This window comes from Lipotes vexillifer, unplaced genomic scaffold, assembly GCF_000442215.2.
Source record: "Lipotes vexillifer unplaced genomic scaffold, Lipotes_vexillifer_v1.1 scaffold1429, whole genome shotgun sequence".
Lineage (NCBI taxonomy): Eukaryota > Metazoa > Chordata > Mammalia > Artiodactyla > Lipotidae > Lipotes > Lipotes vexillifer.
This window is the reverse complement of record NW_006787152.1, coordinates 714,852-739,026: the sequence shown is the minus strand read 5'-3', so window position 1 is coordinate 739,026 and position 24,175 is coordinate 714,852. Positions and strand designations below refer to the sequence as shown.

At 34.0% G+C, this 24,175-nt stretch overlaps 1 protein-coding gene across 3 annotated transcripts in view; it reads left to right on the top strand.

Annotated features, from left to right (window-relative positions):
• The window catches only part of VPS13A (vacuolar protein sorting 13 homolog A), a 153,277-nt gene that overhangs the window by 63,147 nt on the left and 65,955 nt on the right, over positions 1-24,175 (top strand). For all 3 annotated transcript variants that reach the window (XM_007459890.1, XM_007459888.1, XM_007459889.1), the window contains exons 17-27: positions 5,018-5,110; positions 5,567-5,923; positions 7,076-7,177; positions 8,515-8,673; positions 8,850-9,105; positions 10,462-10,622; positions 15,528-15,631; positions 19,361-19,640; positions 21,618-22,013; positions 22,281-22,385; positions 22,507-22,653. In XM_007459890.1, the coding sequence (XP_007459952.1) occupies positions 5,018-5,110; positions 5,567-5,923; positions 7,076-7,177; positions 8,515-8,673; positions 8,850-9,105; positions 10,462-10,622; positions 15,528-15,631; positions 19,361-19,640; positions 21,618-22,013; positions 22,281-22,385; positions 22,507-22,653 (2,160 nt within the window). The remainder of the gene's footprint in view (positions 1-5,017; positions 5,111-5,566; positions 5,924-7,075; positions 7,178-8,514; positions 8,674-8,849; positions 9,106-10,461; positions 10,623-15,527; positions 15,632-19,360; positions 19,641-21,617; positions 22,014-22,280; positions 22,386-22,506; positions 22,654-24,175) is intronic.

The window sequence follows — 24,175 nt, the reverse complement described above, 5'->3', positions numbered from 1 at the left end:
TTACTGTACAATATTACATAAGTTACAGGTGTATAATATATTGATTCACAATTTTTAAAGGTTATACTCCATTTATAGTTATTATAAATATTGGCTGTATTCCCTCTGTTGTACAGTATATCCTTATAGCTTATTTTATAACTCTTAGTTTGTACCTCTTATTCCCCTACCCCTATATTGCCCTTCTCTCTGCTTCCCTCTCCCCACTGGTAACCACTAGAATATGAGTCTGCTTCTTTCTTATTATATTCACCAGTTTATTTTTTAGATTCTACATGTGATACAGTACAATCTTTATCTTTCTCTGTGTGACTTAACATAATGCCCTCCAAATCCATCCATGTTTCTGCAGATGGCAAATTTTTTCCTTTTTCATGACAGAGTAGTATTCCTGTGTGTGTGTGTGTGTGTGTGTGTGTGTGTGTGTGTGTGTGTGTATGTGTACACACCCCACATCTTCTTGATCCATTCATCTGTTGATGGCCTCTGAGTTTACTTCCATATCTTGGCAATTGTAAATAATGCTGCTATGAACACTGAGGTCCATGTATCTTTTTGAATTTGGGTTTTTGGGTTTTTTGGCTATTACCCAGGAGTGGAATTGCTAGGTCATATGGTAGTTCTGTTTTCAGTTCTTTAAGAAACTTCAATACTGTCTTCCACAGTGGTTGCACTAATTTACATTCCCACCAACAGTGTATAAGGGTTCCCTTTTCTCCACATGCTCGCCAACATTTGTATTTTGTGTTCTTTTTGATGATAGCCATTCTGACAGGTGTGAGGTAATGCCTCACTGTGGTTTTGATTTGCATTTCTCTGATGATTAGCTATGTTGAGCAATTTTTTGTGTGCCTGTTGGCCATCTGCATGTCCTCTTTGGAAAAATGTCTATTCAGTTCTTCTGCCCATTTTTTAATCTGATTATTTGGTTTTTTGATGTTGAGTTGTATGAGCTGTTTCTGTAATTTGGATATTAACCCTTTATTGGTCATATCACTTGCAAATATTTTCTCCCATTTGGTAGGGTTTTTTTTTCATTTTGTCAATGGTTTCCTTTGCTGTGCAGAAGCTTTTAAGTTTAATTAGGTCCAATTTGTTTATTTTTGCTTTTATTTCCTTTGCTTCATGAGAGGGATCCTAAAAAATATTGTTGCAGTTTATGCCAAAGGTCTCTGCCTATGTTTTCTTCTAGGAGTTTTATAGTATCATCTTAACATTTAGGTCTTTAGTCCATTTTGAGTTTATTTTTGTATATGGTGTTAGCGAATGTTCCAATTTCATTCTTTTATATCACGCAGACTTTTTTTTTAACATGACTTTTCAACTTGTAGGTGGATTATTGCTTGGTCACAAGTTTCTTCCTTCACAGATGGAAATAGAAGTCTAAAAAAGGAGATCCTTAGCTGGACAACCATATAAGGGAAACATCTATGATTATTGGGAATTTTGAGAAGGATATTTATGGCCAGCTAGCTGTTTTAGCCACATACATTTTGATAAGTTGCAATTAGTTGAACTTTAATTGATATCATAGTCATTTATATTAGAAAACAGTTTTTTTTTTGAATTTTACTTAATTTTTTTCTATACAGCAGGTTCTTATTAGTTATCTATTTTATACATATTAGTGTATATATATCAATCCCAATCTCCCAGTTCATCACACCACCACCACCGCCCCCCACCGCTTCCCCACCTTGGTGTCCATACGTTTGTTCTCTACATCTGTGTCTCTATTTCTGCCCTGCAAACCGGTTCATCTGTACCATTTTTCTAGGTTCCACATATATGCATTAATATACGATACTTGTTTTTCGCTTTCTGACTTACTTCACTCTGTATGACAGTCTCTTGGTCCATCCACGTCTCTACAAATGACCCAATTTCATTCCTTTTTATGGCTGAGTAAAATTCCATTGTATGTGTGTACCACATCTTCTGTATCCATTCGTCTTTCGATGGGCATTTAGGTTGCTTCCATGACCTGGTATTGTAAATAGTGCTGCAGTGAACCTTGGGGTGCATGCACATGAAAAGATGCTCAATATCACTAATTATTAGAGAAATGCAAATCAAAACTACAGTAAGGTACCACCTCACACTGGTTAGAATGGACATCATCAAAAAGTCTACAAACAGATGCTGGAGAGGGTGTGGAGAAAAGGGAGCCCTCTTGCACTGTTGGTGGTAATGTAAATTGATACAGCCACTATGGAGAACAGTATGGAGGTTCCTTAAAAAACTAAAAACAGAATTACCATATGACCCAGCAATCCCACTACTGGGCATATACCCAGAGAAAACCATAATTCAAAAAGACACATGCACATGTTTACTAAAGATTCACGAACTTTTTTTTTTTTTTTTGCGATACGCGGGCCTCTCACTGTTGTGGCCTCTCCCGTAGCGGAGCACAGCCTCCGGACACGCAGGCTCAGCGGCCATAGCTCACGGGCCCAGCCGCTCCGCAGCATGTGGGATCCTCCCGGACCGGGGCACGAACCCCCGTCCCCTGCATCGGCAGGTGGACTCTCAACCACTGCGCCACCAAGGAAGCCCTGTGCAACCTTTTAAAAAAAAAAAAAAAAAAGGAAGAATGACTCAGGGTGGAGTTGAGAGCCACAGAGAATTGTTCCTCGACTTCGAAATCTAATCAAGAATCTTATTTATCTGGCTGGAGTTCAGAACTTCTTTGGACTAGTGGCTTCCTTCTGCCTTGTATTTGTTTCTGCTTTGTTTTTTTACATCTTTATTGGAGTATAATTGCTTTACAATGGTGTGTTAGTTTCTGCTTTATAACAAAGTGAATCAGTTATACATATATATATGTTCCCATATCTCTTCCCTCTTGCGGCTCCCTCCCTCCCACCTTCCCTATCCCACCCCTCTAGGTGGTCACAAAGCACCGAGCTGAACTCCCTGTGCTATGCGGCTGCTTCCCACTAGCTATCTACCTTACGTTTGGTAGTGTATATACGTCCATGCCTCTCTCTCGCTATGTCACAGCTTACCCTTCCCCCTCGCCGTGTCCTCAAGTCCATTCTTGAATATGTCTGTGTCTTTATTCCTGTCTTACCCCAAGGTTCTTCATGACAGTTTTTTTTCCTTAAATTCCATATATATTTGTTAGCATACGGTATTTGTCTTTCTCTTTCTGATTTACTTCACTCTGTATGACAGACTCTAGGTCTATCCACCTCATTACAAATAGCTCAATTTCGTTTCTTTTTATGGCTGAGTAATATTCCATTGTATATATGTGCCACGTCTTCTTTATCCATTCATCCGATGATGGACACTTAGGTTGCTTCCATCTCCTGGCTGTTGTAAATAGAGCTGCAATGAACATTTTGGTACATGACTCTTTTTGAATTATGGTTTTCTCAGGGTGTATGCCCAGTAGTGGGATTGCTGGGTCATATGGTAGTTCTATTTGTAGTTTTTTAAGGAACCTCCTCTGCCTTGTATTTGAATTAGAATATCTGTAATTCTTATCCTATATCTGACCCACCAGTCTATGTTGAGAGTGGTGGGAGCAAGCAACTCATCTTAGTTTCAGTTTTAAGAGAAATTGTGCCCCAGCAGTTGTACTTAATAGATTACACCCAGGAACTTCATCAACATCTAGACTTGATTTAGATTTTAGACGTTGAGCTGATGAGAGAGATGAGATTTTAGAATTTTTAATTAATGAGAGATGTAGATGAACTGATTATGTGGTGCGATACAGATTTAGATGATGAGATTTTGGACTTCGGGCTATGATGGGAGGCGACTATTACAAACCTTAGGAGGGGTACTTCCCTGGTGGTCCAGTGGTTAAGACTCCACGCTCCCAATGCAGGGGGCCCGGATTGGATCCCTGGTCAGGGAACTAGATCCCGCATGCCACAACTAAAAAAAGATCCCGCGTGCCACAGCGAAGATCCCATGTGCCGCATCTAAGATCCAGCGCAGCCAAATAAGTAAATAAATAAATAAATAAATATTAAAAAGGGAACCTTAGGAGGTGGTGAATATATTTTGCATTTGGGAGGAACGTGAGTCACTAGGGGCTACAGGACAGATTTATGCTTACCATAGTTAGGGAAAACTCAGTTAATTTATAATTATATTAAGAATTATTTAGTAAGGCTAATGTATTTATAATTTTTTCTTCTCATCTTTTGTAGCTTGTCCTATATAGATTAATTCATTTTACTTCATTTTATAATGGAAAAAAATACCATCATAAAACTTTATTTTAGTAATTTAATCCACAGTTGAATCCACAAATACAGAACCTGTGGATACAGAGGGCTGACTGTACTATGCCTTTTTTTTTCTTGAGATAATGTTGGTTTGTAACATTATATAAGTTTCATGTATGCAATATTATTTTTCTACTTCTGCATACACAGCAGTATGCTCACCACCAAATATTTAGTTTTCATCGGTCACCATACAGTTGACCCCTACCCATTTTGACTCCAACCCCTTCCCCTCTGTTCTCTATATCTACATGTTTCTTTTGTTTGGTTTGTTCATTTATATTGTTTGGTTTTTATTTTTTATATTACACATGTAAGTGAAATCATATAGTATTTGTCTTTGAACACTATGCCATTTTATATATAGGACTTGAACATCCTTGGATTTTAGTATCTGCCATGGGTGAGGGGTAGGGGGCAGGGGACAAGTGTGTATGTTCTGGAGCCAATTCCCCAGGGATTCCAAGGGACTTCTGTAAAATAAAATACAGAATACAAGTTTTGAGGAATTTTCATGTATTTAAGCATATTTAAGAAATTCTTTTACTTATTATATCAATAGTGTTGCTAATATTGTTAGTACTTTCTATTTTTTATAAATAATGAATAAGAGGATAATTAAGAAATGTTTTATTGATTCACTTGTTTTTAAATAGTTATTTTTACTAACTTGTTTATTTAACATACTTATCTATTACTGGGCAACTCTTTAAATAAAAATATTTTATGAACATGTTAATTTAATAGTATTGGTTTTTCTCTCACAGGTTTTGCAGCCTTGTGACTTGTTCTATCAAGCTACTCAGATACGTACAGATCCACAAGTGATTGAATTATCAGTAAAATCCCTGACACTGAAGGTAAGTTACATTGTAGTCAGTGCCCTTTTGAAAAAATTAATAAAACTTAGAAATAAGCAATTATTATAGCAACTCTTTTGTTAAATAAGCAAAAAAAAGCTATTTTTGGAAATCTTTTATGACACGTAATTTTAAAATGATATTTAATATATATTTTATAATGAATGTTTTCATATATTTTGTTATTGGCAGTTGACTGCTTCTGTAGTTAACATCCTTATAGTATGTATAGTTGATCAGTTTAATATCGACATATAAATATTTTAACTATTGAAATTAGTTATGATAATCAAAAAACTTTTTTGTAGGCAGCAAATTGTATCTACTATTTCTTGGTAGTAAGTTTAGTTCAATATTAATTCCTCTTGATCCTTTACAAATATATTTAATGTTTTTTGAAGTGTGTATTTTTGAAAGTGGTTTATGTAGATTTTTTAATTAACTTTTTCCCCTTAGGTGTCACCAGTTATCATAAACACTGTGATTACCATAACTTCAGCACTTTATACAGCTAAGGAAACCATCCCACAAGAAACTGCTTCTTCTACAGCACATTTATGGGAAAAGAAGGATACAAAGAATTTAAAAATGTGGTTTCTTGAAGAACCAAATGAAGTTGAAAAAATAGCTTCCCCAACTGAATTGGTACCCAAAGGAGAGATAATAAGAATGAATATTGATTCTATTTTTCTAGTTCTTGGGGCTGGAATTGGTCATCGAACAGTACCTATGCTTTTGGCAAAATCACGTTTCTCAGGGGAAGGCAAAAACTGGAGTTCCCTAATAAATCTCCACTGTCAGCTTGAGCTAGAAGTAAGCATATGTAGTATTTTTCCAGATTTTATAACAAATAATGCTATACATGGACTATTTGGGGACTCTTACTTAAACATTTAAATTAAATTTATCCTAAGTATGATGTTGGTTCACAAAACTTTTGGAAGAAAGTGTACAAATTTATGCGCTTGATATAGTTTTTATGTGTATGTTACTTTTAGAGTACATGTCCATATTAAGTTTATATTTCAACTGATTTCATTCATCTTAAAGTTGATGATATTAATAGACAGTTGTTCAGTAGATGAAAAATTCTTAATTTTAAGAATTAAATTGAATATCCTTTTTCCTTTAAAATGATAATAGACTATTTCTTAATCTCTTCTAAAATAGTAATATAAAGAATGAGAAAAATATGCCTTATACTTTTATATAACGCAGAATCTTTGTAATGTAGTGAGACTCCACCAAGGTCTTTCAGATTTTTGTGAGAGTCCTTTAGTTATATGGAAGATATTTGCTTTGAACCAACATATATTTTGCTTCAGAATTTATCTACATAGAATCATCCCAGAGATATTTTGCTTTAAATTATTAATTGAGTTGATGTCAAGTAGAAACTAATCTGATACTCTACCTAAGTCAGTAAATATGAAAATTTATAAGCTGCTATAACGTTTGTGTTGATACAGAGTTATATGCTAATAGAGGTGGAACTGACAGACTAGATTTCAACTTTCCAAATTTTAGCTAGAATTATCTGTATTTTGCAGAGGATTTGATCTAGGATGTCCAAGAAGTTCAGAGAATTCAAATAAGTGCATACTCAATGAATCATATGTTACTTGCCTCAAAGGCTTTTGAAAAGTCAGTGGAGGTAGACAGATAATGTTTAAAAAATGTCAGTAGTGTTTGATAGATGAACACAGCTTTCGATGTTAAGCCCAGCCTGAAAGTCAAGGAAAGACACCTAAAAGAGAGTTTTTTTTTCTGGATTAAATTGTGAAGACTAGACCATGAAGTTAGCCAAGTGAGGAAAGCATGAGGAAACTAATGAATGGCATGTAGACGGTTTTCACATGGAAGAAATAGCACAGCCAAAAGGAATGCTGGTGGGAAACAGCATGGAAGATCATTTTAGAAAATCTCAGAGTGCCTTATTTAAAAAATTAAAAATTCTCTCTCTAGGTACATTATTACAATGAAATGTTTGGTGTGTGGGAACCTTTGCTTGAACCCTTAGAAATTGATCAGACTGAGGATTTTAGACCATGGAATCTTGGAATCAAGGTATTTTTGAAGTCTGAAAATTTTTTTCAAATACTGAGGATGTCCACATTACACACACTTTAATTTTAATCGCAACAGAGTTCAGGTATCTCCTTATGAGCCTTTCCACATGCTTCCTTGTTTGACCTCTGAATGTAATTTTCAAACCCAAGGCCATTGCCTCATGGGCTTCTAATACAGATAATTATGTAACATTTATTATGCACTAGACATTGTTCTAAATAATCTACTTTTGCTTTAACCCTTACAACAAACCTCTGAAGAATATACAGTTTTAAACTTCATTTTAACGTGTGATGGGACTGAAACTGTGGAAGTTAAAGGACTTCCGTAAAGCAATAATACCTTTAAATTGGAAGAGGTGGAATTTAATACTGGCTTCACAGTCCCCACACATAACCGTAATGTTAAAATATCGCCAGCATTTTCTTGAAGGTTGTTGTCTATCCCAAGTTTTCTTTGATCTCTGAAGGGTGTATATATAGAAGAAAATATAATATTATTTGTTTGAAATATAGTGTGAATTTATGTAATCATATGAATCAGGACCTTTAGATGGATGAAATTGTGCTTCTGAAGCAAGAGACTGCAGCATTCCTAGCATATCTCCTCCCTAGTAATGATTCAGTCAACCGGCAGACAAATGTTCAGTGGTTTAAAGCCAGATAAAGGAACAGTAAAGGTGACTAGCTTGGCATATCCAGCTTTTTGTATTAAACCAGGACATTTGATTTTCCACATATTTCAGATAAAAGATTTGGATAAAGGAACTTATTTGGCGGTTGTTAGGTCAGGATACACATAGGCAGTAGACCTGTGAGTCTACTCACAGAGATAGGTGGTATTGATTCACATGAGCCTACTCAAGAGGTAGGTGGTATTGATTCACATGAGCCCTAGGTCCTAGTGGCACTGTTCTGCAACTGTTGTTGGACTTTTTAAGTCCCTAGGTTTCTGTTCTTTATTTATAGCACCAGTAGATTAAACGACTTTTCTTGCCCTGAATTTCCACATGCTATGATGCTAATTTTCATTCAGATGCTCCATGCATTTAGTAATTTTAGGGGTTATTTTCCCTTCCAAATTGTGCCTGCCATTTTAGTATAACTGAGGAGGAGGAGAATTTTTCTTCCAATACTGCTTCTATCCAATGCAACCTTAGTTGGCTGATGTCCAAGTAATTCCAAGTAAGGCAGTGGAACTGATAAAATGTATTGCTCTCTCTAATGCTGTCATTGGAATTTGTCTGATGTTTGCTTTTCCTTTGCAAAATGAGTTATGTTGTGCTCCTAGGAACAAATTTTTCTCATATTTCTACAATTTATATTTTATTTTAGATGAAAAAGAAAGCCAAAAAGGCCATTGTTGAGTCAAGTACCGAAGAAGAAAATTACAAGGTACCAGAATATAAAACTGTCATCACTTTCCATTCAAAAGACCAACTAAACATTACATTATCCAAATGTGGCCTTGTAATGTTAAATAATTTAGTCAAGGTAAGAAAATTAACTTGAAACTTTAAACGTTGGTGTACTAGTCTGAGTTAACCCTTTTCTTTTATTGAACAAGAAGTTTTTTGTTAACTTAGCTATTTGTCATATGTCCATTAGTGTTGTGCTTGTCGTTTAGTTTTCTACATTTTCTTTTATTTATGATAACCCTTTCTTATTAGGCATTTACAGAAGCTGCCACTGGATCTTCAGCTGCCTTCATAAGGGATCTAGCACCATTTATGATTTTAAATTCTCTTGGACTTAGTATCTCTGTTTCACCAAGTGACTCTTTTAGTGTGCTCAGCGTACCTATGGCAAAATCATATGTATTGAAAAATGAGGAGAGTTTAAGTATGGATTATATCCGAACTAAAGACAATGATCATTTCAATGCAAGGACCAGCCTAAGCAGCAAATTCTTCTTCATTCTTCTTAGTAAGTGATAAATTACCTTCCTGGGGCTTTAATTTCTTTTAAGTTACATTTTATATCCCATTTTACTCACTTGTGATATCTCACAGGTTTTTTATCTCCTTTCTCATATTTTGCAAATTTCATTATTTCCTTTGCAGGGCTTTGCTTGCTGTTGTCACTTTATCTTTGTATTTCAAATTCTGACTTTCTTTGGCCACTGCTTTATTTAGAGTATGGTAATTTACTACTTTATGTTTTAGAGAGGAAAATTATTAAATCTCATCCTCAGCATTTACAGACGTAGCTATAGGTGGTTGTTTTAATCACTTGTAGTATATAACTCAGTAGAATTGCACCAGTTTTGCAACTGAACGAATTCAGAATAAGGTTTGAATTCATGAAATGGCACAGGGTAATGGTTTTGGGGTTTGTAAATGGTTTTTGTGTTCTGCCTGTTGAGGTAGAGGTATTTTCCTTTGTCCTTTATGTTTCCCAGAAGTTTTTCATTTTCATGAGAGGTGAAAGTAAATACATTTTTAAATTATCATAGTATATAGTCATTGTGAAGTTAAATATTAAATAGTCCCAAAGCCTCACTGACACCACTTTCTGACACTCTGACATTTAAGTAGTTATGGAAGGGAGGATATTAGAAAGGTAAATTAGTCATGGAGGAGGGGTACTAAAACTGATAGCTAATACTTTTTCCTAGTCAGGAAATGATTCATAACAGTGGCTATGTTTCAGGTGTTGTCCCAGCATTGTCCATGAATTATTCTCATCAATTTTACCTCTGTTGGTTTTTAAACTGACATTTTTATGGGATAGTAGAGAAGAAGGTTATATAAATAGATAATTCACCCCAATACAATATATGTATATATATATATATATATATATATATTAGATAAAACTGTAAAATTTTAATCAAATCTTACATATCACAGAGTGTCACAGGTTGGTGGGAAAACTTAAAAACTGAAAAATTGCAGCTACTTGGTAGTTGCCAATGACTGCCTGAATGTATTAGGCTCTGGTTATTATGACAGCAAACCAGAGAACAGTGTTCTTGTATTTTCTAGTAATTTCTCTCATCAGTCAGTTATTTTTAAAAGGTTATGTTGTTGTCTTAGGTTAAACTACTGAATGAGATTTCTTTTTCAATTAAAAACTTTTTTTGGTAAAATGCTTTGAAGGTTTTAAATGAATGATGTAGGTATGTATTGTGGATTCTTAAAATATCCCTTTGTGTAGATTTCAGTGATAATTATTCATAAGTTTAAGAAATCATCTGATGTTTCTGGTTTAAAATGTCTACTTAAAATTAATATATGATGAATTATAATAAAAACTTTCAAACATGTATATTTAATTTAGCACCTGCTAACCACTCTACTGCTGATAAAATCCCTTTAACAAAAGTGGGACGACGACTGTACACTGTAAGACACAGAGAGTCTGGAGTTGAAAGATCTATTGTTTGTCAAATTGATGCAGTGGAAGGAAGTAAGAAGGTAACAATTCGCTCCCCAGTGCAGGTACGGAATGATTCATTTTTTTGAGGTCATATTGTGTATATTTGTATGCTAATTAAAAAAAAAAAACTAAAGCAAATTACTACCAAAAGAATACAAACTGTAATAGAAATATAGCTAATAGCAAAAAGAATAATCATTATCAGTAATTATACTACTGTAATACGAGCAGTTGTAGGAATATTTTGTAAATGTTTTTGGAATATTGTAAAAAAACAAAAAAAAATCAATATTTTGTTTTAGTTCTTTGTAGTATGTATTTATTCTTTCGTTTCAATTAGAGAATACAGTGAGAGATTTTGTACACCTTTATTGAGGTAAAATTGATGTACAATAAACTGCATATATTTAAAGTTGATGAATTTTGACAAAAAATACACATATGAACCTTCATCACAATCAAAGTAATAAACATACTTATCACCACAAAAAGTTTCCTCATCCCCTGTCTCCCCATTCCCATGCATCCACTTATATGTTCTTGTGGTGCATTAGTTGCACAATATAGAATTTTATGTAAATGAATGAAGTACAGAATGGAGTCTGGCTTCTTTCACTCAGGATAATTTTGTATGTGTCAACTTCTGTGTATTAATGTTGTTGCATGCAGTTACATGTTGTTGAGTAGTAATCTGTTCTATGTATATACCACATACCATTTTTAATGAATTTTTGTATATGATATAAAGTGAGCGTTGAGGTTCATTTTTTTCCGCTTGTCTATTCATTTGTTCTGACCAGGATTATCCTTTTTCCATTAAATTGCCTTGACACTTTTGTCAAAAATAAATTGACCATATCTCCATATCTGTGTATGTTTATGTCTGAGGTGTCTAATCTGTTTCATTGATCTATTTATGTCGTACCACACTGTCTTGATTACTACTTTATCCTCACTCTTGAAATCAGGTAGTACAAGTTGTACCACTTTGTTCTTTTTTAAAGTTGTTTTGGCTAGCCTAAGTCCTTTCCATTTCCATTTAAATTTTAGACTTCGAGTTTTCAATTTTTATTTAGAAATTTTGATTAAATTGGCATTTTTAATATTAATTTTTTATTTTTTCTTGCTAGTAGAAATACATTTGGTTTTTGTATTAACTTGTATTATGCAACCTTACTAGATACATTTATTCTAGTAGCTTTTTTATAGATAGAGATAGTTATGATGTCTGCAGATAAAAATATTTTTACTTCTTCCTTTCCAATCTGATGTTTATCGGCTTTTTTTTTTTTTTGCGCTACGCGGGCCTCTCACTACTGTGGCCTCTCCCGTTGTGGAGCACAGGCTCCGGACGCGCAGGCTCAGCGGCCATGGCTCACAGGCCCAGCCGCTCCACGGCATGTGGGATCTTCCCAGACCAGGGCACGAACCCATGTCCCCTGCATCGGCGGGCGGACTCTCAACCACTGCGCCACCAGGGAAGCCCTATTTTCTTTTCTCTTGTTTATTGCACTGGGTAGAATCTCCAGTACAATTTGAATAGAAATTATGAAAGTGGATGTTTTTATCTTGTTCTCAATCTTAGGGGAAAAGTATTCAGTCTTTGACCATTGAGTATGTTTTGAGTTGTTTTTGTTGTTGTTGTTGTTCATGATCCCTCTGTTCCTAGTTTACTGAGAGTTTTTAAATCAGAAATGAATGTTGCATTTTGTCAAATGATTTTCTCTGTTTCTCGAGAGGATCTTTTAAAAAAATTGTTAATATGATGAATTACATTGATTTTTAATTATTATATTAAATAATGATTGACTTTTAAATGTTAAATCAACCTTGCATTCCCAGGATAAACCTTATTTGGTTTTGAAGTATTAACCTTTTAATATATTGTTGGATTGATTTGCTAAATTCACGTTTATAATTTTTGCATTTATGTTCATGAGGGGTGTTGGTATAGAGTTTTCTTGTAATGTTTTTCTTAAGTTTTTAAACCACAGTTTCACTTTAAGGGCTATTCACATTATCTGTCACTTCTTGAGTGAGCTCTTCTAGTAATTTTGTGTCTTTAATGAAATTTGTCAGTGAACTATTTTTGCTTTTACTTCACTTTTATTTTCACAGGGTGTAGAAATTTAGATTGACAGTTATTTTTTCCATACTTTTAGGATGTCATTTCACTATCGACTGTATTACATTGTTTCTGACCAGGGTCTGCTGTTATTCTTAACCTTTGTTCTATGAAATGTGTGATGTTATTTTTATATACTTTTAAGTTTCTTTTCCCTTTATTACTGGTTTTAAAAAATTTGGTTGAGATGAATCCTACATGTTTCTTGTACTTGAGTCTTTGAAGCTTCTTGAATCTGTGGATTTATAGTTTTCATCAACTTTAGAAAACAATGTTGCCATTGTTTCTTCAAATATTTTTTTCTGTCTTCCCCCTGTCTTCTCTTCTTCAAGTAGGTGTGTATTAGAGTGTTTAAACTTATGCTGTCTGATGCTCTGTTCACTTTTTCTTTCAGCTTCCCCCGACCCCCATGTTTCTGTTTCGATAGTTTCTATTATTATGTCTTTAAGTTCACTTTTCAATGTTTAATGTGTTCTTAATCTCATCCAATGTATTTTTATGTCTAGAAGTTCAACTTGCATTTTTATTTACATTTTCCATGTCTTTTTATATATCCTGAGCTTTCCCCTAACTTCTGAACATATCAAGTATAGTTAATATAAATGTTTTAATATCCTTGTCTACTAATTCTGTCATGTGTTTCATTTCTGATTTGTTTCATTTTATTCATTTTTAATGGGTCATTTTAAAATTCTTTTTGTGTGTCCAGTAATTTTTTTACCAGTTGCTTAAAATTGTGAATTTTACCTCATCAGGTGCTTTAGATGTATTTGTATCCCTTTATGTATTCTTGAACTTAATTCTCCAACACAGTTATGTTAGTTGGAAAGTGATCCTTTCATTGCTTGTTTTAAAACTTTTTAGGTGAGACTCAAGCAGCCCGTAGCCTAGGGTTAATTTTGCCCCACTAATAAAGCACTGTAATCAATACCCTTTGTACTAAACAAGTTTTTACCACTTTGGTTGGTTAGAAAAGGAACTGTGTGTCAGCACCAGAGATTGTTCTGCCTGCGGCTTTCAGATGGATCTTTACTGAGCCTTAGACAGTGTACTCACGTGCATGTGCCAGACAGTACTGTACTGAAGTCTTCGGAACAGGGGGCGCTCTTAAAGTCTCAGGAGTTACCTCTCTGTAACTCTCACCTGTCCATGCAGCTATCTTCTCTCTCATGTAATGTGCTGTTAGAGTAAGCCTCATTGGCTTTCCCATATTCTTATATCTATCTCTTCAACTCAGACTGGGCTCTGTTTGACTTCTTCTCCACACAGTAATCCAGAAACTCTCCAGGTAGTAAGATGAGGTGACAATCTTAGGGCTTATCTTGGTGGAGTTTTCTTTCTTCCTTCCTGCCTCCCTCCCTCCCTCCCTCCTTCCCTTCCCTTCCTTCCTTCCTTCCTTCCTTCCTCTCTCTTTCTCTCTCTCCCCTCCCCTTCTCTCTCCCCCTCCCTCTCTCCCCCCCTTTCTTTCTTTCTCTCTCTCCCTCCTTCTCTCTCTCTAGCCCTCCCTCCCTACCCTTCTCTTCCCTTCCCCTCCCCCTTTCTTTCCTTCTTTCTTTCCCTCCCTCCCTCCCTCCCTCCCTCCCTCCTTCCCTCCTTTCCTTTCCTTCCTTTCCTTCCTTCCTGTGCCACCTTTTTGTCCATTACTTCATGTGTATTTTTTTTTCCCCTGGTGTTTTGGTTGTTTATATTGGGAAGTTATATCTGGTCTGTGTTTTTCTATCAGGGCTGAAAACAGAGGTTCCTTCTCTTTCATTTTTGATTTACGATGAACTGTATTAAAAGATGACAGGGCTTCACTGGTGGCACAGTGGTTGAGAGTCCGCCTGCTGATGCAGGGGACACGGGTTTGTGCCCCGGTCCGGGAAGATCCCACATGCTGTGGAGCAGCTGCGCGTGAGCCATGGCCGCTGAGCCTGCGCGTCCGGAGCCTATTGGCTCTGCAACGGGAGAGGCCACAACAGTGAGAGGCCTGCGTACCGCTAAAAATAAAATAAAATAAAATAAAAGATGACAATTGGTCTGTGTCATTATCGTAGATTACTTTTGAATTTTATTAAATAGTAAAACATTAATGTTAAATTTCTTATAGGTACTTTCATAGAAATGAAAATATATGTCTCTTCTTTTAAATCGGTAGAGCAAACAGTTTATCTAGAAATAAAATATAGTGTAGTTAAGTTTATATATTTATCAGTTCTTAGTTTGCACTCAGTATGTTTTATATTTTGGTATGATTTTTAAAATATAAAGATTTTAGTAAGCTATAGAAATAATACAAGAAAATGGTGTTACTAACCAGTTTGTTTTTGTCTATCCCAAAGATAAATATAAACGGAGGTTTATCTGATAATGTGTGTTAATCAAAATAATGTTAACCTTTTACATCACTGTTGTATGCTACTCACTGGGTGAGCTATTCCCTGCACACTCTTTTGATTACATCACAACAGTGATGTAAAAAGGTAGACATTTGCCAGCCAGTGGCTTGTTTTTCACTTTTATCATATAGACATCTAAAACTTGGATATAATATTTTTCCTATTAATTTTTTCTACTATTTTTGTCTAAAGGAAAAGTTATTCCTTATATCAAGGTCAAGAAGATGTTATTTTCTTCTAAGGTTTTTAAAGTTTTGTTTCTGAGATTCCTTTTCGCTAAAACTGGAAACTTTCCTTGTAATTTTTAGCAAAGATAATTGCATGTTTGGATTTTTTTTTCTAATTTATATGAGCAAGATAAATATTGCCTGATAATTCCTTTGCTGGGATATTTAGATGGAATATTTTTTAAATGTCTTTAGATTCTTAGATTAATGATACTAAATGTTACTTTTCTTTCCCAGATGAGAAATCATTTTTCAATACCACTTTATGTTTATGGAGGGGACACCTTATTGGGAACGGCTTCACCTGGAAGTGAATTTAACATACCATTAGCATCTTACCGGTGATTTATTTCTTTATCCTTTGTTTGCCCTAAGGTCTCTTATACACTTTTTAGTTTCTGATTTAGTAGTGATATCTATCTTTAAGTTATCAAACCATGATCAAATTTATCTTGTTAAAATCTCATCTAACTTATTTAAGTTTCGGCACACTTAGAAGATTTTTTTAAAGAAATATTATTTAACTTAATGTATATAATGTATATCCTATAAATTATCTATGCTTTCACTAGTAAATATAAATTACATGCTTGCAATATAACTGTCATGGCCATAGTCATATATATTTATGATTTTTAAAAAATTTCTTACTGAGCATGATTGGTGGCTTCTAGATTTATTTACACTATTATGAAGTGATTTTTACTTTTCTAGGGTTTTATGATAGAATTTTTTTAGAAATTTCTTTAGAAAATGTAAAATATTTTATCTTTTAATCTACATATTTATCTATTAATTGTTCATTGATAGAATTGTAATGTGAATAGAGATAGACAGTTGATCCTTCAACAACATGCGGGTTAGAGGTGCTGACGCCCATGCAGTCAAAAGTACACATTCAGTTGTCCCTCAGTATCCATAGAGGATTGTTTCCAGGACCCACTGCAGATACCAGAATCCTTGGGTGCTCAAGTCCCATAGTCAGTCCTCCATACCTCTATTTCCACATCCATGGATTCAACCAAGTGCTGGTCATCAAGTACTTTATTTGCTGAAAAATGTCTGCTTATGAATGGACCCATGTAGTTCAAATCCGTGTTGTTCAAGGGTCAGCTGTATAGTACATATAAAATCTTTTATGTATTAAGAAAGGACTATTAAAATTGTAACAGTACTAATGATGGGCTAGTCTCTTAATCATAGGCTTAATATTACAAACAAGTATTATTATTATTTAGGATATTTAATCTGGAATTGAAGATAATATCTTTTAGGGAGATTAAACTCTCTTGGAGAATAAAAACTTCCTCAGAATAAGCATCATAGTTTGTTAAGTACCATTTCAAAACACACTCTAGACATGGACCTTTAGACCTGTGCTACAAAAAGATGGAGGCAAAATTACAAGCAGTGCTAAAATATTCCTTACCTCTATTTATTCTGCCCCATACGTAGGAGTTCAAGATTGTGTCCCTAATGCTTAGAAGACAGCCTAGCAGTTTTAGGCACATATTTTCAGAGAGTAGACCTGCTCACCTTAATGAGTGTTTTATTGCCTAGGCTTTCTAACCCTAATGAGTTTTATTGCTTAGTTCAGACTTGCTGAGGGAAAGAGTTATATTGTCTAGAGAACAACCACAAAATAGTTGTTTATAGTATCTGACCTTGTTCTAGAGAGTATTTGGGGTGGGTTATAAAGTAGCATGGATTAAAAAGTAGCATGTAAGATATGTTCAAAAGTTTCTGTGAGGAAATCCATTTTGTCCTTGGATAATAAAAGTTAATGGTATTCTGCTTTATTTTTAGTAAATATTACTATATATTTTGTGTTTCTGTCCATAGAAGAGAAAAGTTAGGCCATTAGAGTATCTTTACACATTTTTGTTCAAGGCTAAATATTTGTTACATGGAAGTTAATCTATCTTAATTAGAATTATTAATGACTGACTAGCTTGGATTTCATATTAGATATTCTTCTAATCTAATGCTTAGATATAGATACTCATATTTAAGATGTGAGGTCTTAAATTAACAAATGGGTATCATTCTGTAGAATTTAAGTATACTTATTCTTAAATTTAATTCATTTAACAAGTATTTACCAAGTGTTTTGTTGTGTGGAAGGCACTACTGTAGGATACCAAGAGGAACTGGCATGGCTATTCCCCTTGAGAGATTGATATATTATATAGGTACAGAAAGTAGAAAACAATGGGTTGTTGAGAATCACAGAAAAAGTTTTAGTTGCAGAAAACTATGAAAAGGAAAGAAGGGATTAATGATTAACTCCTGAGAGATGTACATGAATTATAGTTAAAATATAATAATGTGGAGATTAGTGGGGAAGGGCAATCTTAAATGGAAGGAATTGCATAACAAAGATAAGGAGGCATGAATGCACAGGATTTGTACAGGTCTATAAAAGACTAGGGGTTTGACTGGAATGTAGTGTGCATGTTGGAATACGAAATTTGAAAGCTTAAGTCCACATTGGGATAGTTGCTCGCTCATTGTCTTGCCCCCATTTATATAAATTTTATCTTCATCTTTAATATCTATTTCTTCCTCTCTCAGAACATTTGGTGTTCTTCTGTTTTAAGACCATTTAATGCATCAGCTCTTCTCACTCAAAACCTCTTGCCATTGATCATCTGTCTCTCATGTTTTCTCTTCAAACTTTCCTTTAACCTTGCATATGTCTCTAGTTCAGCTCTACCCTTCAGAAACAAAGCTTTTGGGGAAAATTGTGACCTCTGGAAAACACTCTGCAGCCAGTCTAGAAAGAGTTAACCACACTCTTCATGCCCTTAGTCTGCAGTATACATCTGGGCATTTTTTTTTGGGGGGGGGGTACCTATCACAGTGCAGTAGTTATCTTTTAACATTACATTTCCCATGTGATTGGTATCTCCTCAAGAGTAAAGAATGACTTACTCATTTGTTCATTTTCAGTTTTACCTTCTCATTGGTAAATAATAGTCCAATAAATGTCTTGATGGAAAAAAAATGAAATTTCAGAGAGAATATAGAAGTAAAATAGGCTAAATCTGATAACTGATTTGACAGGTAACTATATCTATGTGTGTAAGGGGGGAATAAGGAAGAGTTAATATTATTTTATAGTCCAGAGTGCCAATAGCTGGAAGTTCCTGAAAAAACGACACACAGAGAAGTGGGTGTGGAGGGTTCAGAGTTCAATTTAGCAGTTTAAGGCACCATCTGACATCATTACAGAAATATGTAGTAGATATTTAAAATTTTGAGGGCTAGAGCTTAAGAAAACAATCACAGCTAGAGATAGTATTGACACTTGTCACACAGTAAGGGATAGTGTCACAATCATAGGTAATTAGTTTTACAAGTATAAAAATACTTAAGTGTTTATACTTGGACACACCTTAGTGTAATATTTTAAATAATTAATAAAAAATTATTAAACCCAAAGTACATTTGCAATGTAAACAAAGAATGTGATTTTTAAATATAAGGATTAATCATATGTGACACCTAATAATTTTATTGCTGTCTTCTTACAACCACTTCTGCAACTATGCCCAACATTTCTGTAAAGCTAAGTATCTATTGAAAGCTTTCATTTGATTAACCTTGAATAGCCGGTGATTAATTTTTCAGTAGAAATATATTTTTGCTTCACAAATTCAATCATGGTATGTACTTGGGACCACATATCCAGGAAAGCCAACTTCTTTAAGTTAAGTGTTTAAGTCACAGCTGTATGTGTGTGTTTTGCATATATGACCTGTATGATTACGTATTTTCTGCGAGAAACCAGTTATTATCTTGTAAACATACTTTTAAGACAACAAGTTTGTAAGAAAAATATTCTTCTCTTGGGAGCCAAATAACTTGATTGGTTTCCAGAAAGTTAAGATGGAAATTGGTATCTGTATGTCTATCTTACCTATCTCTAAGAAGAATGTGAAAATATAAAAATTTATTACAATAGTATGGAGGGAGATAATTTCATTGTTCTGAAGCTGTAACCAAACAATTAAACATGTATTTTCTTTTAAAGCATTTTAAAATGTATTTTTTAATCTTTTATGTAGATCACTCCTTTCCCTGAAGCCAGAAGATGAGGACTATCAAATGTGTGAAGGAATTGATTTTGAAGAAATTATAAAAAATGATGGCACTTTTCTCAAGAACTGTAGATCTATAAACCCTTCCAAGAAGCCATTTATCATTAATATTGTCCCCGAAAAAGATAATTTGACATCTGTGTCAGTGTATTCAGAAGATGGTTGGGACTTACCATATATAATGCATTTGTGGCCACCTATTCTACTCCGAAATCTTCTTCCTTACAAAATTGCTTATTATATAGAGGTATTCTGGAATTTTTTTAATGCCCTCCTGTCTTTGATTTTGTAGCTTTAGTTATTTAAAGTTATAAACAATAAAGCAATGTTTTAAAATTCTAATAAAAATTATAGTACTGGTGAATAGACAGTACAGATATTCTTCAAATGGAAAAGAAATGTTTCAATCATGTTATATGAAAGAAGATTAAAAAAAAGTTTTTCCACTGATTTACCTTAGAAATCTGGTTACTAAGTTGAATATAATTCATATACACATATATGATATGCCATTTTAAAAATCATTTATGAAAGTAATAGATATTCCTGTAGAAAATTTTAGATAATAGAGATTATTAAGATTGTCTATAATCATATTATCTGAAGGTAGCACTTCTGATGAAGTTATCATTTCAGTTCTAAAATATATATTTTTCAGTCTTTTCCATGCATGTATATTTCATGTATATTTAAAAGATGGATACTAACTTTTCAAACATGTATGAGAATTAGTATTAAAATGATAGTACTAGACTTAAGACTTGCTACATTGTATTATTCTTGTGCTAGCTTTCTAAAAGGATTTTATGCCCTATAAAGATGGTTTTTCTTTTAAATACTCTTTGTTTTAAGATATTACATCTGATTCCTTCCTGTTGCTATAACAGGAATCTCTCCACCTTAGGATTTTAAGTAAATATTCCATTTGCCATTGCTTGTCAGATATAAGAAAGTAGTTCTTCATTGTAGTATATTATTTGTTTTATTGCAGTCTGTTAATTATTAATTATTGGGATTTACTCTGTTTACACTTTTCTGTTAAATTTTTTTTTGGAGTGGGGGAGTGAACACATCTGTGGTTTAAGAATATCTGTTTTCCATATGGTTGACAGATAACATAGTGGTTAAGAATTTACACTTTGCTGTCAGATAGATTTGAGATTGAATCCTACCTCTATCGCTTACTAGTGCTATGTCTTTAGGTAAGCTACGTTATCTTTCTAAATCATTTGTCCAAGCCTATAAAAGGGGGATAGTAATAAAACTTTCATGATTGGGATATGGTGAAATCAAATTAAATAATGTTTGTAAAGGACTTAGCACAGTGCCTGACAGGCACATGGTTCCCATTTATTTACCTCTCCAGCACCACCAGCACTACTCTTCTATTTTGTGGAACATGTCAAGTATTGATAGCTTACCTTGTTTTTGCTTTAAGTAATTTAAAATCTTAAGGTGAAGAGATTCCCATGTTATAACAGGAGGGAACCAGATTAGAGTTGCTGGAAAAACAGGTGAAATACCCAGATGGAATGTCTATCTATGTTGCATTTTAATAGAACTTTTAACTTGATGCTTTTAGGGATCACATTCTGTTTGCTAGTTTCCAAAGAATATGATCACTTTTTAGAAAGGCAGTTTAGCTGCAGTGTGGAGAAGGGCTTAGAGGAGATAAGAGCAGTTAGGAGACTCTTAAAAGGAGAGGTTACAGTGACATGAACTAAGGTAATGCAAGTGTGAGTGGAGAGAAATGAACAGTTTTGGAAGCTACGTAAAATTCAGTATAAACAGTGATTGGAAATGGGTTATGAGAGTTTGTTAAAAATCAAAAATGAGAGTTAGTAGGGATTGCTTATTTTGGATTACATACATTTTTCATTATTTTGTAGTTTCACAACTAAAATCACTAGTAGATAAGATTTTTGTTTTACTAATTATAGTGTTTTATAATCTTCATTAGTGCCAGCAGAATTTCACACTATATTATTTTATTTTCACAGTAGTCCTTTGAAGTAGATCATTTAGACCATTTTACAAATACAGTAACGCAAATCTCAATTTATAGAAATTTATACAGTTGACAGAGTTAGAACATGAACATAAGTCTTCCTTTTCTGACAGAGATTTCAGAATCATTTGTATAGCATTTGGAATCATTAAATAGAATATTTTGGCGTATTATTCTGAAACATTAAAAATTTACCATATTTTTTTTTTATTATAGGGCACTGAACATAGAGTTTTTACTCTACATGAAGGCCATTCAGCCCAGATTTGTACTGTACAGTTGGATAAAGCCAGGCTGCATTTAAAATTACTTGACTATCTTAATCATGATTGGAAAAGTGAATATCATATAAAACCTAATCAACAAGATATTAGTTTCATCAGTTTTACTTGTGTTACAGAAATAGAAAAGACTGATTTAGATATTGCTATCCATGTGACTTATAATACTGGCCAGACAGTTATGGCATTTCATAGTCCTTACTGGATGGTCAATAAAACTGGTCGAATGTTACAGTATAAAGCAGATGGAATTCATCGAAAGCATCCACCTAATTATAAAAAGCCAGTTCTCTTTTCTTTTCAGCCAAAGCACTTTTTTAATAACAATAAGGTATGTGAAGTTTTTTTGACTTTCATTCTTCTTTATCTACTTATCACTCCTTTTTGTTTGTTTAGAAGAATAAAATATTATGAAATAGGTAGAAATAGCATTTGTGAAATATTTGAGGTTAAAAAGATTAAAATTTAGACTTGGGAAGGGTTTAGTGCATTAACAGTATAATATTAGTTTAGGCTAAAAAAGCAAAAAGTATATCAACTTAGGTAGGAATTTTTAAAGGTACCTAAATACTAATATATTTGAATTATTTTTTTCTAGGTTCAGCTTATGGTAACTGATAGTGAATTGTCAGATCAGTTTTCAATTGATACTGTTGGTAGTCATGGAGCTGTTAAATGTAAGGGCCTGAAAATGGACTATCAAGTGAGTTCATTTTATGCTCATCAGGAAATTTTTTTTAAGCTCTACTGAGTACTTAATTTTTATCAGGATGTTATGATAATGGAATAGTTTTTGAAATGTTGCTATTTTTTTTTTCCTGTAGGTTGGTGTCACTATAGATCTTAGCAGTTTTAACATTACCAGAATTGTCACCTTTACACCCTTTTTTTTGCTTAAAAACAAAAGTAAATATCGTATATCAGTGGCTGAAGAGGGAAGTGATAAATGGCTCTCTCTTGATTTGGAGCAGGTGGGTAGAAGAATTTCAAAAAGGTACCTCTTTAGATTTTCATTTTCCCTTGAAGTTTGATACATGAAATCACTATGTAATGTTCTAACTCTCCACCCCCACCTCCCAATTTTGTTTCAGTTCTATGAACATTTGAGTATTTATCTGTACCAGAATAAACCAAGTAAATAATTTAATTATTAAAATCCAAACATTGTCATTTAGGAATGTGTTGCTTGATAATAGAGGTAGACATTTAATAATTACTAACCAAATGTCATTAAATATGGCAGTAGAAGACTGGGTAAAGTATAAATGCAGCAAAGAGAAGGAAATTATTCTCTTTAGGAAGCTGTTAGAGATGCCTTTATAGGGTAGGTTAAGCTAGTTATTTTAGGAAGACAGTAGTGTCTTATGAATGAAATTTTGATTCTACTCTATCTGTAGCTATTAGGTCTGGGGGTAAGAGCTTTCTGAAAGACTGCCTGAGGTTAATAGAATACTTCTGAAGAAATTATATTTTAAGTATGTTAGGATTATTAGAGAGGTGTTTGTTATTTTTATTCATTATGCCTTTTTGCTTTGAAACCATCTTTCTGGAATCATTCTTCTTGATGTACCATCCTTTGGCATTTCCTTTAGAGCTGATTTGGAGGTAAATACCATCAGTTTGTGTTTATCCATAAAAGTTTTAATCATCACCTTTCTTTTATGATACTTTTTCTTGATAATCAATTCTATTTTTTTTCAACATGTTGTAGCATTTATTATATTCTGGCTTCCGTTTTTGTTGAAAATTCTGCTGTGATTCTGTCATTTCTCTGGAGGTTATCTTTCCTTTTTCTCTAGCTGCCTTCATGGTTTTCTCTCTGTCTTTGATGTTCTGCAGTCATACTACTGTTTGTCTGCATGTGGGTTCCTTTGTTATATCCTGCCTGAGATACTTTATTCCTAGACCTGTAGATTAATATATTTCATACCCTCTGTAAAATTTGCAGCTATTGTCTCTTTAAATACTACCTCTCCTCTTCGTCCATTTCCTCTTTCTGGGTCTTTAATCAGATTTGTTCTAGAACTTCATATTCTTTCTTCCATATATCCTATTATCTTTTTTATATTTTCTATCTGTATAACTCTTTGCTTCTTTCTGGATAAGTTGTACATATATTTTTTTTGCGGTATGCAGGCCTCTCACTGTTGTGGCCTCTCCCATTGCAGAGCACAGGCTCCGGACGCACAGGCGCAGTGGCCATGGCTCATGGGCCCAGCCACTCCGCGGCATGTGGGATCTTCCCGGACTGGGGCACAAAGCCGTGTCCCCTGCATTGGCAGGCAGACTCTCAACCACTGCGCCACCAGGAAAGCCCCAACTGAGTTTTTTATTTGAATAATTATATTTCTCATTTCTAGAAGCTGTACCTTTTTTCATGTTTGCCTGTTTGTTCATTCTTTCAACAATATTTATTGTGTGTACTCCTTATGTGCCTTGTGATACATCTTTTAACAAAACCACAAGTACCTGTCCTTGTGTAGTTTACATTTC